The 15778-nt window shown below is 33.1% G+C and overlaps 3 protein-coding genes across 5 annotated transcripts; 2 read left to right on the forward strand and 1 right to left on the reverse strand.

Moving 5' to 3' along the window:
- The first annotated feature begins 526 nt into the window (after positions 1-526).
- Positions 527-3410, forward strand: LOC102588116 (uncharacterized). 2 transcript variants are annotated; one of them, XR_001471835.1, is made up of 5 exons: positions 527-758; positions 829-886; positions 956-1192; positions 1574-2155; positions 2996-3410. XR_001471835.1 is itself a non-coding variant. In XM_006363748.2 (4 exons), exons 1-4 carry the CDS (start codon positions 675-677, stop codon positions 1627-1629), a joined length of 435 nt encoding a protein of 144 aa, XP_006363810.1. In that variant the 5' UTR covers positions 527-674; the 3' UTR covers positions 1630-2369. The 2 variants fall into 2 exon arrangements, 1 of the variants encoding a protein (XP_006363810.1); XM_006363748.2 differs by lacking the exon at positions 2996-3410 and having other exon boundaries at positions 1574-2369.
- Positions 3411-4314: 904 nt separating this feature from the next.
- Positions 4315-5825, forward strand: LOC102588436 (putative glycosyltransferase 7). Its single transcript, NM_001318592.1, is given in 1 exon segment — positions 4315-5825. A coding segment is annotated over 1 exon segment (1332 nt). The 5' UTR covers positions 4315-4415; the 3' UTR covers positions 5748-5825.
- Positions 5826-13310: 7485 nt separating this feature from the next.
- On the reverse strand, positions 13311-15199 carry LOC102588764 (putative glycosyltransferase 7). Of its 2 annotated transcripts, XM_006363751.2 has the most exons (2): positions 14808-15199; positions 13311-14694 (listed from the first exon to the last, which is right to left on the reverse strand). In XM_006363751.2, exons 1-2 carry the CDS (start codon positions 14825-14827, stop codon positions 13443-13445), a joined length of 1272 nt encoding a protein of 423 aa, XP_006363813.1. In that variant the 5' UTR covers positions 14828-15199; the 3' UTR covers positions 13311-13442. The 2 variants fall into 2 exon arrangements, with proteins under 2 accessions (XP_006363813.1, XP_006363812.1); XM_006363750.2 differs by having other exon boundaries at positions 13311-15199.
- Between the last annotated feature and the right edge of the window lie 579 nt (positions 15200-15778).

The following is a 15778-nucleotide window of genomic DNA, read 5'->3' on the forward strand; positions in this document are numbered from 1 at the left end:
TTATAATGCAAAAGTAAGAAAAGAGTACTCTTAGCTTTATATCAACTGTCAACATTGTCTAAGTTTATAATCGTTTATCCCTTAACCTTACTAATCCAACAAGCATTTTAGCAATCTCCTTTTTGGTGAAATATCTTATGAATTATGATTATACTGTTTGAACATCTTGTTGGACACGGTTGATCAATTTTTATGGGCTGAATGAAGCACTCCTACTCCCTAGTGACTACGAAATGGGCTTCTTCATTTGACGGAAAGGGGTCCATTTGGACTTCTATTCCTTTTTTGTGTTGGTCTTTAATTGTAACAAGTATAAAGATTTCAAAAATCACTAAGACTAAAAATATAATCAAGTAAAATAACTATAATTTAAAGGGGAGAGAGGCGAGCAGCAAGAGAGGGCAGAGAAAGGAGAGAGATAAATTGTATTTGTATATCTACGAGATAATTGTATATATGTAATTATTATGTAAATATATCATAATTACAACAAATACAATTTATATCAATAAATATAACTGTATCAATATTTGTATCTAAGTTCCAATATTTGTATAATTTTGTGAAGAGAAAAGAGTCTCTATTAGGATATAGTAGTAAGTACGGACTACGGAGTATTTGAATTGGGAAGTGAAGAACAAATTAAAAGTGCGAAAACCAAATTTAGCAAAGGTATGAAGAGAGAAGAGAAACGGCAAAAGCTCCATGAAGGGCTCCTTAGGATGCTCTATCCTCCTCCACCATCACCTCCTTCCCAAGTAATTAATTTTCTCCATCATTACTCTTTTCTTTTTTTCATACTACTTGACTCTAGTATTACAATTGTAGGAAGAAAACAGTGACGACGAACCATTTGACATTCTCGAACAAGGCGATCAAATTCCAGGTTTTCTTGCTAACATGAGTATAATTTTGATTGGAAAATGTATTTGAAGTAATTGGGTATTATGTGTAGATCAACTGGAAAAGGATAGGGGTTCTTCCTCCTCTGGCGACCAGGAGGAGACTGATCATGGGCCTGAGAAGCTCACAAGGGCACAGAGGAAGAAGATTCGACGGAAGAAGCTTAAGGAAGCCTCCACACGCCGCCAGAATATAATAGGGCCGTTGTTGCCTACTGAAGAGATTGATCGTGAGGATGTAAATGTGAGTGCGCCACCGCAAGGTGTTCGACAAAATGCCAATGAGACAGGTAGGCTTTGAGGAGTTAGAAAAAAATAATCTCAATAGCTATAGTTTTCTTGTCTAGCTCCTTATATTTCACTTTGAATATAGTAACTTATATCTAGTGGAAGCAGGGCCGGAGCCAGAGGGGTGCAAGGGGTCAATTGAACACCCCCTCCCCTTGGTTGAAAAATTACACAATGTAGAGAGGGAAAAAATGATTTTTTTTGCATATATATGAAAGTAGTTGAATCTCTTTGACAGGAGAACATTTTTTTTTGAATTCCTGGCTCTGCCACTAAATGGAAGTGGAAATAAAATTTTACACCTGTTAGTGTACTTTAACCGTCTATGTATAGAACTTTTAGCTAGTGAAGTGTAGCAATAATTGTGGTTGTCCATTGTTCAGATGATGCAGATTCTTTCTTGAAACAAAACAAACAAAAACAAAGAAGAATGGCTTAACGGTTGGTTGGTGGCAGCTCAAAGTCAACTGGGGATGGCAACAAGACTTGAAAGCTCCATTTCTTTGGCCGAGGGATAAGAAAACTTGACTGACTGCTTAAAGAAGGGTCATTGCAAAGTGAAAATTTTGAAATCGGATTTGATACAACTGCTGACAAAATTTTTAAGAGGTTGTGTTATTTTTTCATAACTCTGAGGCATGTTTTTTTTATTTTTGAACTGTGTGTTCATGTTTAGGATACTTATATATAGTTGCAAATGTTCACTTAATAGTAGTTAATTTAATGATTTGTTATCTTCTAGTACTGTAAATTATCTTATATTCATATTATTTTGATGACATATAGCTTAATGAATGTTGGAGAAACCTTGTTTTAAGAATTTTCAGAGTTTGAAGACAACATGTGTGTGGTCAGATACTCAATGAAGTGGATTGAGAATCACGTGGCCTCAAGTTCAAAATGTTATTGGAGGCAAAAACATTAGAAGGATAGGAAACAGAAAAGAAGCATGGATTTCAATATTTGTAAGTATGAAAACGTTGTTAGTCGAACTAATAATTTTACTCCATAAAGAAGGATGGGAACTTCTGATTCGCTGATCATGAAAACTTATCATGGATTACATTATGCACTCTTAGTTTGGGCTATTGGGCATTTATCTGGGCTGTGAATTGTGATTGAAGAACCTTGTCCAGACACAATTCGCCCCGCCTGTAAATGGGACAGTTTGTTTGGTGGGTGTAACTCGTAAGATTTGTGAGGCCGTAGGAAGAATTGATCTCCACTGTTCCTTATCTGGTTTTAGGATTTCCATCTACTGTCCGCTATCTTCATCGGAAACCCATCAGTGGTGGAGTCAGAATTTTTTCATTGAAGGGGTTTAAAATATGAAAAGGTAGACATACAAAGAAGTCATAGGGGGCTCAACATCAGGTTCGGATGAACCATGGGCCTTTACTAGCTCCACTTGTGGCTTTAGCTAATCCAAATTCGACCGCGTGAGGTTCATTTAAAGGAGAAACATATCGTAATAGGATTATTTTTTCCATCTGTAGGACTCAAAATAAAATCTTCTAAGGGATTTTATTCATCACCACAACCCTCACTGGTTCCTTATCTTTCCACCAAAGGAGCAGCTGCCTACTGAAAGTATTAATTTCTCTTAAATGCTTCTCACACTAGTTCACAACTTAATTTCAATATTACTAAACTTGTATTTAAAAATATCGAAATTAAACTTTGATTCCCAAACAGGCCAAAATTGTGATTTTCTGATATTTACACTAACTAATAAATGCTAGCATATATTTATTTTTTTTATCACAAAATCATATTAAGTGATAAAGATAACTATTTTTGGATAGTTGATAAGCAGTTCCACAAAGTAAGAGAGGAAGTCAACTCCAGGAATTAAGGATCTTAGCTTAGCGGAAGGTATGGCGTAAACTGCTGAGGCAGATCCTTTTCTTGTTATTTTGTACTAAGAGGTGGGGTGTGCACCCATTTAAGATTGTTTTTCTTCTTATCCCCAAAAATCAATGCTCTATTACTTATCATTAGTCAATAATATTAACATATTACAATTCTTGTTCCTACTATCGCTAGCCGCCACAAGAAAAGTTGCACCTTATTAAGGTAATAAATATATGCACTATTGCTCTTGTGGAAAGTGGAAACTACCACTTTTTCAAATTATGAAGAAAAATTGTCAACAGTAAAGAGCAAAATTATAGGTAAAAATAGTGATAATAATAACACCAAACAGTGACCACTTCTGTTTCAAGGATTATTATAGTAGTAATAAAGAAAAAACACAAAACAGGGGGGGAGGGAAATACAATTGCTTGGTCTGTTCAAAGGATTATATCTAGAAAAGGAAAAAGTATGAATATTGTAATTTGTACAAATGTTTTAGAAGTGAAAAAATGTCCATCACTCAATAGATTAATAATTGAGATGAGTCTGAATATGAGAGTCTCCTAAATATGATATCATAATAAGTGGTCTAGCTCAACACCAAAAATCATTTTCACAGCCTATCACATAAAACGACTCAACAATTATAGCGGTATTAAAGTACCGTGAAAAAATAGTGTTCACAAGATTTTCGCCTGTGTGATTGAGTTACTCACACAATCTTTTACTTATATGCAGCAACATATTCGAAAATCACAAGAAAAATATTTCTTAAAAAAAGATTGGCGTGAGAATCAAGTCTCCGTCCTTAATTTGCTCAACCCAAAGTCATAAAATGGAAGAATTTAGAAACTAAAATTCCTCTTCCCCGTACAAATTCATGTTGCACATGGAAACAGTCTCAGCAGTTCACAAATCTCAACCCCTAGATAGATTAAAAACTCCTACCTATCCTCTTGGCATTAAAAATCTTCTTATTCAATCAGTCCCTGCCCATTTTGTCAATTTTTATTTTTTTATAAGCAAAGCAAATGAGGGAATTAATTACAGATCTTAGCTTCCTTATGAGATGCTAGGCCCAACTTTATTATATTACTAAATATTATTCCTTTCTCTTTGATTCTGCCATATTTTTATTTTCAATAACTTTCCTTACCCAACCCCTAAATTAAATGACCAGTCAGATTCATCCAGCTCACTAATATATAATACTACCTCCATATTGTTATTTCTCCTACTACTAGTCATACATTAAATTTCACAAAGCATTTAAAGCACACATTGCATTCCTTGTGACCTTGAGACTTTCTCACTTCTCTCACTCACATACCATATTTTCAGTATCTTTCTTTTTCATTTACACGGGCCATGGCCCATAACGTGTTTCGGGCCAAACAGCAATCGTCTTCTCCGAGAGACAAATCTCTGTTCGCGGCCGCCATAGTTGCGGTTTTACTTGTCTGTGCTATTTGGTCATTTACTGATCCTTTGCCTAATTTATCAGGTTTGTTATACAGTCAGAGTATTAGTTCACCGGATTATTGCCCACCGGGACGAGAAGCGGTTGACCGGAGTTCCGACCCGCCGGAGAAAACATTCTACGATGAACCGGAACTCAGTTACACTATTAACAAACCAATCAAAAATTGGGACGAAAAGAGAGTTCAGTGGCTGAAGCTTCATCCTTCGTTCGCCGCCGGAAGAGTTAACCGTGTGCTCCTCCTCTCAGGATCACAGCCCACTCCATGCAAAAACCCTAGAGGTGATCATTTACTCTTAAGGTTTTTCAAAAACAAAGTTGATTACTGTAGAATCCATGGCTACGATATTTTCTACGGAAACACGTTTTTTCACCCTAAAATGCGTTCTTATTGGGCCAAAATACCGCTTGTTCGGGCCGCCATGCTGGCTCATCCTGAATCCGAGTGGATTCTATGGATTGATTCAGATGCAATTTTCACTGATATGGATTTCAAAATTCCATTACACAAATACAATGACTACAACTTCATCGTCCATGGCTGGCCTGATTTGATTTTTAAGAAGAAAAGCTGGGTCGCTATAAATGCTGGGATTTTTCTTATCCGAAACTGTCAATGGTCTATGGATTTCTTAGATGTTTGGGCTAATATGGGCCCGAAAAGCCCAGAATACAAGCAATGGGGCAAAATCTTACGAACAACTTTCAAGGACAAAACGTTCCCGGAGTCCGATGACCAATCAGCACTGAGCTATTTAATACTGAAAGGAGAACGAAAATGGCGGAGCAAAATTCACGCAATCACTGATTACTCTCTACACGGCTACTGGCTAGGAATAGTAAACAGATTTGACAAAATAACAGAGAATTACACGAAGATAGAGAGAGATGTACCGAAGTTACGGAGGAGACACGCGGAGGCAGTGAGCGACAGCTACGCGGAGGCGAGGGAGCCGTTGTTGGCGGAGGGCGAGGACGGAAAGGGCGGATGGAGGCGGCCGTTTATCACGCACTTCACGGGGTGTCAGCCATGTAGTGGGGACCACGCGGCGGAGTATGTGGGTGATTCATGTTGGGTGGGAATGGAGCGAGCGTTGAACTTTGCGGATAATCAGGTGCTACGTAACTTCGGATTCATGCATGATGATATCAAAAGTAATTCCCCTGTCTCTCCGTTAAATTTCGATTTTCCAGCTGAAGACAGTGAAGAATTCGTGTGAAAGAAAAACAAAAAACGAATAACCTCATGTTTTTACTGTAGGATTAAAATGAGGTTACTTAGACACAAGTCCTGTGAATTTTGGATGTTTATTTAATTCAGTATTAATGTATTTGATAGTTTATTGTAATAGTAAACAAAGTTTTATAATCCCATACACAAAAACAATGGGATAAGTTGTCAGTCACTATGGAGTTTTTTTAACCGTCCATTTTCTTATTTCATAGTTTTGATGTAATGATAAGGTCTGTGTACATTCTATCTCCCCAGACCTCATTTGTAGAATTTCAGTTGTTATGTTGTTGTTGATGTAAAATAAAAGTGTCTTAATCCGTCCTTATAAGGCAACCAATAATTCAAAAGGCAAAAGTCCTCTCATATTTTAAGAATTTATGGACAAGTGTGGACAGTGCTTTCTGGGTCATCATTCAACCTATGATTTTCCAGTTCCAAACGAAAGATACATTTGACAAAAAATATAAAAAGAGTGGCTTGATTGACTGAGAATAGAGTATAAATACAAAAGAATTGCTAGAAGATTAGCATCTCCCCTTAATTAGTGGCGTGTTTCATTTTACAGATTTGTCAAAATTGTCACGCTAAAGTTGTGTGACATAACCTAGACCAAACTTCCACCAATCTTTAAAAGGAATTATTTTTTTCTAATTTGTTTGCTTGTATTTTGCTGTTTAACCCTAAATGCTTTTCCCCTTTTTGAGTCCAACTTCACTCGTGCCTTTTCTGCCAATGTTGTTTAGTCATGTTACTCTCTCTAGATAACAACTGACCGAAACTAAAGGACCACAAATGTTTTGTTTGATTCAATCTTCAAAAAAGAATTTGATTATAGAGTTTTCAAGAGATTAATCTTTTTGAAGTGCAACTGATCTTATAAGTAATTTGATTCAATAAATATCGTTTAAATTCATGGGATATTATAACATAAAAAGTTTTTTTAAAAAAAGATACTTGTGCTTGAAGATTTGAGTTCAATTTTCTGTTTCTTATGAGTGGAAATTGGAAAAAGAAAAGGGAAGCCTGTGGTGTCCGCCAGAAATTTATTGACTGAGCGATCCACATTTACCCTTCCTTGAGAATGAAATTACGAGACTCAAAGTGGGTTGGGACACCCAAAATGGGCTGCAAAAGTAAATAGGACATACTTTCGAAGTATGAAGCAATAAAACTCTTTCTACTTTCTTGAGAGGGTGAAATGCTTCACGGATATGAAACACAAACGCATAAAACAAGACAATTCATTCATATTGTTTTGAAAGCGATACATTTGAAAGAACCTAGACACATGTTTATAAAATAATGTTATTTGGACTTCATGAGTTTGATAAAACAAACTTAAATAAAATAGAAGAAATGTCCACTCCATAATTTGTGCAAATCAATCGGCTTGTTGTCTCTCTCTCTGCATGACTTGTTCTTTTGTTACAAGAGTGGGCTCAAATCTTTGACCAAAGCAACATTTAAAAAGTTGCATCAATCATCATATTTTCATTTTGATTCTCTCATATTCTATTGCACGGGAGAGGACATAGTTGGGCCTTGTTCTGGCGAACTTTTACCCAAGTCCGACTTAGAGAATTGGGCAGCCCACTTTCAAATCCCCAATGTGGCAGTTGGCTTGAAAATGCAGTGATTGGTAATACGAGAATTAGTACAGAACTAAGAAATTGTATTTTCCTAGGTATCAAAAATATAGTTATTAGTAATTCAGAGATTTTACATATGACAAATTAGTATATAATGTATAGTTTAAGCAATTACTTATTTTTTAAAAAACTACCTTACTATTGTGAGAGTTAGTTATAGCATTTTAGAAGTTAATTCATCTATTGTTAATACTAGGGGTGTTCGTAGTTTGGTTTAAATCGGTTATTGGTTAAAACCAAAACCAAATCAATCTAGTCAATTTTTTAAAATTTTAAAATCAAATCAAACCAAACGAAAAAAATAACTGTTGGTTTGGTTATTGTCGGTTTTGTTTGGTTTGGTTTAGTTATTCTGGTTTATACGGTTTGAAAGTAATAGTAATTTTTTTCGGACTGACGTCGATAGACACAAACATCTAGCACATGAACAATCCACAGAAAAACTGTTGTCGGTTCAATTAAGCAATTAAGCAATACTAGAGTTATCATTACACGGAAAAAGTGTTTCAATTAAGAGAAAGTGTGGCTATTTTATGTGAAGTATGGTAGGTAAAGACTAAAATGGATTTTCATGCACTTGGACTTAGGATTGTTATAGTTGGGTTTGAGAAAATTATAAAGTTAAAGACTTAAGTTAATTAAAATTTAATAAAATAATTAAAATATTTATGAATCAGATATAAATAATTATAAAATTTATATATCTAATTTATCGGTTCAGTTTGGTTATTTTTGCAGTTTTTTTAGTAAAACCAAAACCAAACCAAATAATATCAGTTTTCAAAATTTAAAACCAAATCTAACCAAACCCAACCAAATATCTATCTTTTTTTAATCGGTTTGGTTCGAATTGCGGTTCGATTTGATTTTTTAACCATAACCTTGAACATTCCTAGTTAATACCACTAATTTTACCGCAAATAAAATAATACATCATATATAAATAACTTATATATGTATTATTTATGAAAAAATAAAAACTACCAACCAAATATCATATAACTTAATGTTGATTTAAATTACCTCAAAACAAGGTAATACAATTTTATGATGAATTTTATGTGGAGATTATACCTCCTCCAACCCAAACCAAATGGCCCCTTTAGTGGTTGGACAGGCCCATTGTGCTACGAATGGGGTTTATTGCATTATAAACCACAAAATAGGAATGTCGATTATTGCTTTTGTGCATAGTAATAGTTATGGAACTTTTTAATATCTAGATTTGTTTAAGGCACTGTTGCCTTAATCATTTGCAAGAATATATTTTTTGGTATTATTCTCTCAGCTTGATATTTTAGTGTCATAAAAACCAGGTCTCTTGTTTCTAGTTTTTTTTCTTAATCAACCATTGGTGATGACAGTTCTGGCAAATTTCAAGGAAGCATGGCAATCCTTTCTCATATAACTTTACTTTTTGAGTCAAGAATCTATTAAATAATACTATCTCTATCCTACAAAGATAGTTAGATAGGACTAAAGTCTGCGTACATCTTATTATGTATGGCTAAAATCGTGTACTCGCAATTGTTACATATTGTTATTATTATTTACGTTTGCTTCTTCACATATATCCCAATGTTTGATTAGAGCCTGATTATTTCAAGCACATTGCTAATAAGAAAATTGTGAGATTAGAGCAGTTATATGCCTTTATGTTTCAATAAAATAATGATTCTGATTTTCCCTCTGATAATTTTGTCTATTTTATTTCATAACGTTTATGGTCCCCTCATCCGCTCTCCGTTTCTTTAATTGGGTATTAGTCAAAATGTGGCTTTAAAGATGACCCATATCTTATAATCGTAACCAATAATTATCAATTAACAAATTTAATCAGCACATTTCGTGCTGCTCATCATCCTAATCTAGTATTACACAATAAAATTGTCATCATGATTAAGCAGCTGGCATTACGTTTCTGAGCAGAATACCACATGCCACCTTGTGGATATGTTGCTTTCAACCCTTAAATTATTGCTCATTAATTATTTTTCTCACACTTGCCATAGTGTACGGGGATTTAGTGGGATTTGAATTCCCATCACTAAGGTGAAGGTGCGGACAACTCACCAACTTTGCTACACCCGACTATTGTGTTTAAATTCGGTTTTGAAAGAAATAAAAATGATTCTAGTTACATTGGTTTTAGATTCTGAGAAGGTGGAATCATAAATCACTTTTTGATGATGATTTATGAGTGTTATTCAACCGTTGAATCATATCTCAGACAATTTTATAAGACGTTCTAAAGTACGTTAATTTAACTTGTGTCTAATCAAATAGGATGTATTGCTTAATGAAATGGAGGAAGTAGATATAAATTATACACACATGACACATCTTGTTTTTTATTGAGGGGATTCTTGATTGAAAACACTTGTTGATTTGTCGTTTACACAGATTTATAATTATAATATGGAATAGTGAGTGGGGTTGTAATAATTTTGAGCCTCTTTTGTTTCTTTGATTCTGAACACTATTATGATTTATGAATCAGAAGTGCAAACAGACAATGCAAGTATTCTATCCAACGAACAACACATAACCATGCCGGATCTCACTAAAAGATTCGTTTTCCAGACACAAGGATTTCTCTATCTTCATTATTATAAAGGAAAAAAACGTTTTTCGTATCGTCCCTCTTGCTTTTATTTATTTTAATTAGAAAACAACATAAGACGAATACGTCATTAAATCAGAAAATTAAGTTAAGAAGAAAATATCACAATGTGTCCATTTCATCAGGACTCGGCTTAGGCGTATAAAATCGAATCAAACAGCAAATTGAGTCAAAACGGAAAAAAAAACTCGACTAGTGATTTGGTTTGACTTGATTTGGTATTGGAAAAAAAAATCGACTATATATGGATTGGTTTGGTTTTAACTAAAAAAAACTAACCCGACATTATATATATAATTTTAAAATTTTATTTTATACATAAAAATATTTACTTTGATATAATTTTTAAATATTTCTTATACTTTTTCATAGTTTTTATTTTTTAATATAGTATTTCAAGTTTAAAACTCAAAATTCTGAATGGTGGTCCACAAATGTTTTATAATAAAGCTTAAATCAAAATCAAATTAATACTAATGCAAAAGGAAAATCAATTCAACACTAAGAATGACAATAATATTGAATATTTGCTCTTTAGTTTTACATTCGTTTAGACAATTAAAATACATAATCTAATTTTAATTTCCTTTAATATTTAATCATTTAATTAATACTTATTAAACTTATTTTAGCATGATTTAGTACTTTTAAATTATGATCATTTTCATTATGACTTGTTAATTTGCAATATTTGTTTTACGCGATTTCATTATTATATTTTTTGTTGGATATTTTAGTGTCATTAATCATATTATATTTGGTGTTATTTTCTTAAAAAACACCTTAGATAGTTATATTTTGGTATGACCAAAGAAATAATTGAAGTACAAGTAAATTGAGTCAATTCCTTAAATGGTCACCCAAGTTTAGGGAATTTCCATGAAATATCATTTATGTTTCATTTAGGACCAAAATATCACTCAACTATCACTATTCTCCTCAAAATATACTTGACACTTCAAAAGTCTTACTCTCTCCTAGTTGACATGACATGTTATTAAAGTCTTTTTTTTAATAATAGACTAGTTTGATTCATTAAACTCATTTAACTAAAATAATGATCTTTTTATAATGAATCAATAATATTAAATGTCAATTAACTATTACAATAGAATCAATTGTGTATTTTGAAATTCATGCTTACAATTTTATTTTTCTTGAAAAAAGAATAGAAAGTGAATAATATTATTACTATTTTTTATCCCAAAATAAATAAATATTAAATATCTCAAAAGTCTCCTTCTATTCTAGTTGATATATCATGTTATTAAATCATCATTTGAGAAAATAATAGACCTATTAATTCATCAAACTTATGTCTCTATAAAATAAATATATAAATTACATGAGAATTTATGAAGATTATAAAAAAATTAAAAACAACAACTAATTCCTTATATTTTTTTACCAAACAAAATTCAATGAAAAAAACTTTGTGTGCAATTATTACTTGATAATTTTCAAAATTCCTAAGTAAATTATTTGAAAATTTTAAGCAATTTAAAAAAAAATAAAAGTATTCAAATAAATTTGTAAGGTTGACAAAAAAGTTAGTAAGAAAGAGAAAATTATTATTTTTATTCTTTTATTGATGTATTATATTATATTTAAACTTATCATACAATTAAACACCAATATATATTCTTATCTCATCCCAAATTCATGAAATACAAGTAATAATTAATTGACTTGCCTATTTTAATTCAATAATATACATATTATATGAGATTAATATACTGATAAATAAAGATCAAAAATTTACTTTCTAATATAAATATTATCGCCTTTCTATTTTCTTTTCAAAAAAAGATATTATAAGTATGAATTTCAAAGTACCCAATTAATTATTTTTTAATAGTTAATTGAACTATAATATTATTGATCCATTATATAACATATGATTAATTGATGTAAGTTGACATTCATGAGTGATTTATATATCAATATTTTTTGAATATATGTGTTTATAAGTATTCAAAATTGATGATATTATAGTACGTTTTAAAAACATATTCTTCATAACATAAAAAAATAAAAAGTTTGATTATAATAAAAAATTCTTTAAGTATGAAGATTTACTCTTAAAAAAATAATATATATATATTTTTTATTTTTTTATTTAGAAAATAATAATATCATTATTTTAGTGAAATTAGTTTGATGAATTAAATAAGTCTATTCTTAAAAAAAAAAAACTTCAATGACATGGCATGCCAACTAGGAGAGAGTGAAACTTTTGAAGTCTTAAGTATATTTGGAGAAAAATAGTGATAGTTGATTGATATTTTAATTATAAATGAAACATAAATGATATTTCAAGGCAATTCCCTAAACTTGGGTGACCATTTAGGGAATTGACTCCAAGTAAATTATATGTTTGTATGAATACATTATTGGAAAAAACCAAAAAAATCTGAAAAAACACGAGTTTTATTGGTTTGATTTGATTTGATTTATAAATTTAAAAATCCGACAGATGATTTAATTTGATATTTGAAAAATCTGAACCAACCTGATCATGTACCCCTAATATCGGCTCTACCACGAAAATGATTGTTGTGAAGCTGAGCATTTCCTGAAACGTGAGATACACCGCCCAAATTCAAATTAATCATATTCCAATGCTGCTACCAAACAGGTAAACGAAAAAAAGGAGTCACTCTGATCGTAAACTCTTCAATCACAATGTGTTGATTTCATGAACAGATCAATGTTACAAAAGTAAATTATATGTTTGTATGAATACATTATTGGAAAAAACCAAAAAAATCTGAAAAAACACGAGTTTTATTGGTTTGATTTGATTTGATTTATAAATTTAAAAATCCGACAGATGATTTAATTTGATATTTGAAAAATCTGAACCAACCTGATCATGTACCCCTAATATCGGCTCTACCACGAAAATGATTGTTGTGAAGCTGAGCATTTCCTGAAACGTGAGATACACCGCCCAAATTCAAATTAATCATATTCCAATGCTGCTACCAAACAGGTAAACGAAAAAAAGGAGTCACTCTGATCGTAAACTCTTCAATCACAATGTGTTGATTTCATGAACAGATCAATGTTACAAAACACAGTACTTCTAATTCTAAATGGAAAGACATGTGACAATGTCCTTTATCAATACAAGTTGCTTTCAACCGTTGCATTTTTGTCCTTCATGAACTTACACTCATTCCCTTATAGAGTAGTTCTTGTGTAAAATAAAAAATAATCTTCTGTCCTCCTAACAATCTGAAAAAAATTTAAACTAATACACTGTTTTAAAAGTAAAAATTTCTTAAAGTGGTGACTATATATAAGTTAAAACTCCATATTACAACTAGCTCAATATTACAACATAAAAATACTAAGTAAAACGAAAACAAAATAAGTACATACATGTGTATACATAGAACTTATATTAGGCAGGAAAGTTAAAAGGAACAGGAAAAACAGAGGAAGAATCAAGCAGATCCTTATGCATATACCCATACTTCCTCAACACCTGATTATCAGCAAAATTCAATGCCTTCTGCATAGCATCAAAGCAAGTTTCACCAGAATACATCTGATTATGATCTCCACTACATGGCTGACACCCTGTGAAATGTGTGATGAACGGCCTTCTCCAACTGTATCTACCATACCCAGCCTCCTTAAGGTGTTCTTCCCATACACTAGCATAACTCTCACTCACCCTCTCTGCGTGTCTTCTTCTTAACCTCGCTTCACTTTTCTCTATTGCTAAATACCTGTCGGTGATGTTATCATAGGTTCCGACGATTTCAACCCAATACCCCTCGAAGTAATATCCGCCTTCTACGTATATTTTATTACCCCATTTTTCTTTTTCCTTCAACAGTAGATATGCTAGACCTGATTGGTCATCGGATTCCTGGAATATCTTGTCTTTGAAAGTTGTACGTAAGATTTCACCCCATTTATCGTACTCCGGTGACTGTGGCCCCATTTTGGCCCAAGCTTCCATCAAGTCCATGGACCATTGACAGTTCCGAATCAAGAAAACTCCGGCATTGATGCTTGTCCAGCTTTGTTGCTCGTATAATAACTTTTCCCAACCATGAACTACGAAATTATGGTCTTTGTAACGATCCAATGGAAGTTTGAAGTCCATGTCGGTGAAGGCAGCATCTGAATCGACCCACCAGATCCACTCAGTTTCAGGATGAGCTATCATGGCAGCTTTAATCGCCGGCATTTTTGCCCAAAATGACCACATCTTAGGCTGAAGTAAAATGTTATTGTAAAAAATATCGTACCCGTGGATTCTGCAGTAGTCTACTTTGTTCTTGAAGAACCTCAGCAGCAAATGGTCGCCTATTGGGTTCTTACACGGCGTCGACTGTGAACCGGAAACCATCAGAATCCGTTCCTCTGCTCCGGGGATGAATGAGGGGTGCAAATTCAGCCATTGCCTTCGTTTCTCGTCCCAGTTCTTAATCGGCTTCTCCATAGTGTAACTCAAATCCGGGTGGTCATAGAAAGTCGGGTCGGGGGGGTCGTACCGTAAATTGAAGCCTAATGAAACCGGGTCTACCGGAGTTTTCAAGGCGGAGTTCTGGTCGGCGGAAGTGATTAAAAAACTGGGATCGGCATTTGGACTAGTGCTCATAAAGGACCAAAAGGCCCAGACCACTAGCAAAGCCACAATACTTGCACCAGCAAAGAGAAATCCATCAGAGAAAATAGAAGAAATTTTACTTCTACAATTTTGCTTAGCCATTAATGTGTAAGATGTATGAGTTTGGGGCAACTGAGGCGTTACCATTTTATGAGGGAGTGCATACGTTACCCAGGCAAGCTGGCTTTTCGTCTAGTAGCAATAAGAAAGTTGTCACCATCTACTGGACATTGTGTCCAGCTTTGGTTCTGTGTGTTTAAGATAGTTAGAAGAGCAATTTTGGCAGTAACTAAGAAAGAATACAAAGTCCGTTTTAATGTAGATAGGAAAATGTGAATTTGGTGACGATAGAAAAGTAGATATATGAAGATGAGTGTCGGTGAAGTGTAGTGACTAGAAACAATGGCTGAAGCAAGTGTTTATCACCTCACTAAACTTGCTGTTTTGTGGTGCCATTGACTGGACCTCAGTCGGTTTGGTGCGGCTTTTAATGGGATTTTCTTGCTTTTGGGGCCCAAATATTGGCTTTATGTGGTGTTTCTGTTGTTTGAGGTGTGCTAAAAAGAGGTGAAGTGATAAAAGAGGTGACACGTGGAAAATGTACCGACACTTTAGGCTTTTTTTTGATTAATTATTAATAAAATTGCATTAATATGGAACGGGGATGATGTTCGATACTTCTGGGGGTAATGGAAAGTTTCCCGTTAATTCCGAGTAATTGTCGGCTTTTATCGCAAATCAGGTCTACTTACTACTTTTGATTCCAACTTTAATCACTTTTTTCCAACAGTAACGATGTTAATAGCCACATCGACAAAGGGAAGAACATCTTTTCCACCATAGATTGAGTCTGGTGTTTTAGGACTGGGAACCTAAATAAGCCACAAAAACATAAAAGTAACCAAAATAAGCCACTATTTTAGGAAGTAACTAAAATAGGCTTAGTGGAAGAAAAAATTCCACTTTATCTAATATTCTAAACGTTTTCCGTTAGTCTCATAACATGTATATTTTAATATATAACGGAATTATTTTCTACACTTTATAAAATGGAACTATTTCTTACACTTTATAAAGTGGAATTTTTTCTTACACTTTATAAAGTGGAACTTTTT

This window comes from Solanum tuberosum, unplaced genomic scaffold, assembly GCF_000226075.1.
Source record: "Solanum tuberosum cultivar DM 1-3 516 R44 unplaced genomic scaffold, SolTub_3.0 scf00441, whole genome shotgun sequence".
NCBI classification, from domain to species: Eukaryota; Viridiplantae; Streptophyta; class Magnoliopsida; order Solanales; family Solanaceae; genus Solanum; species Solanum tuberosum.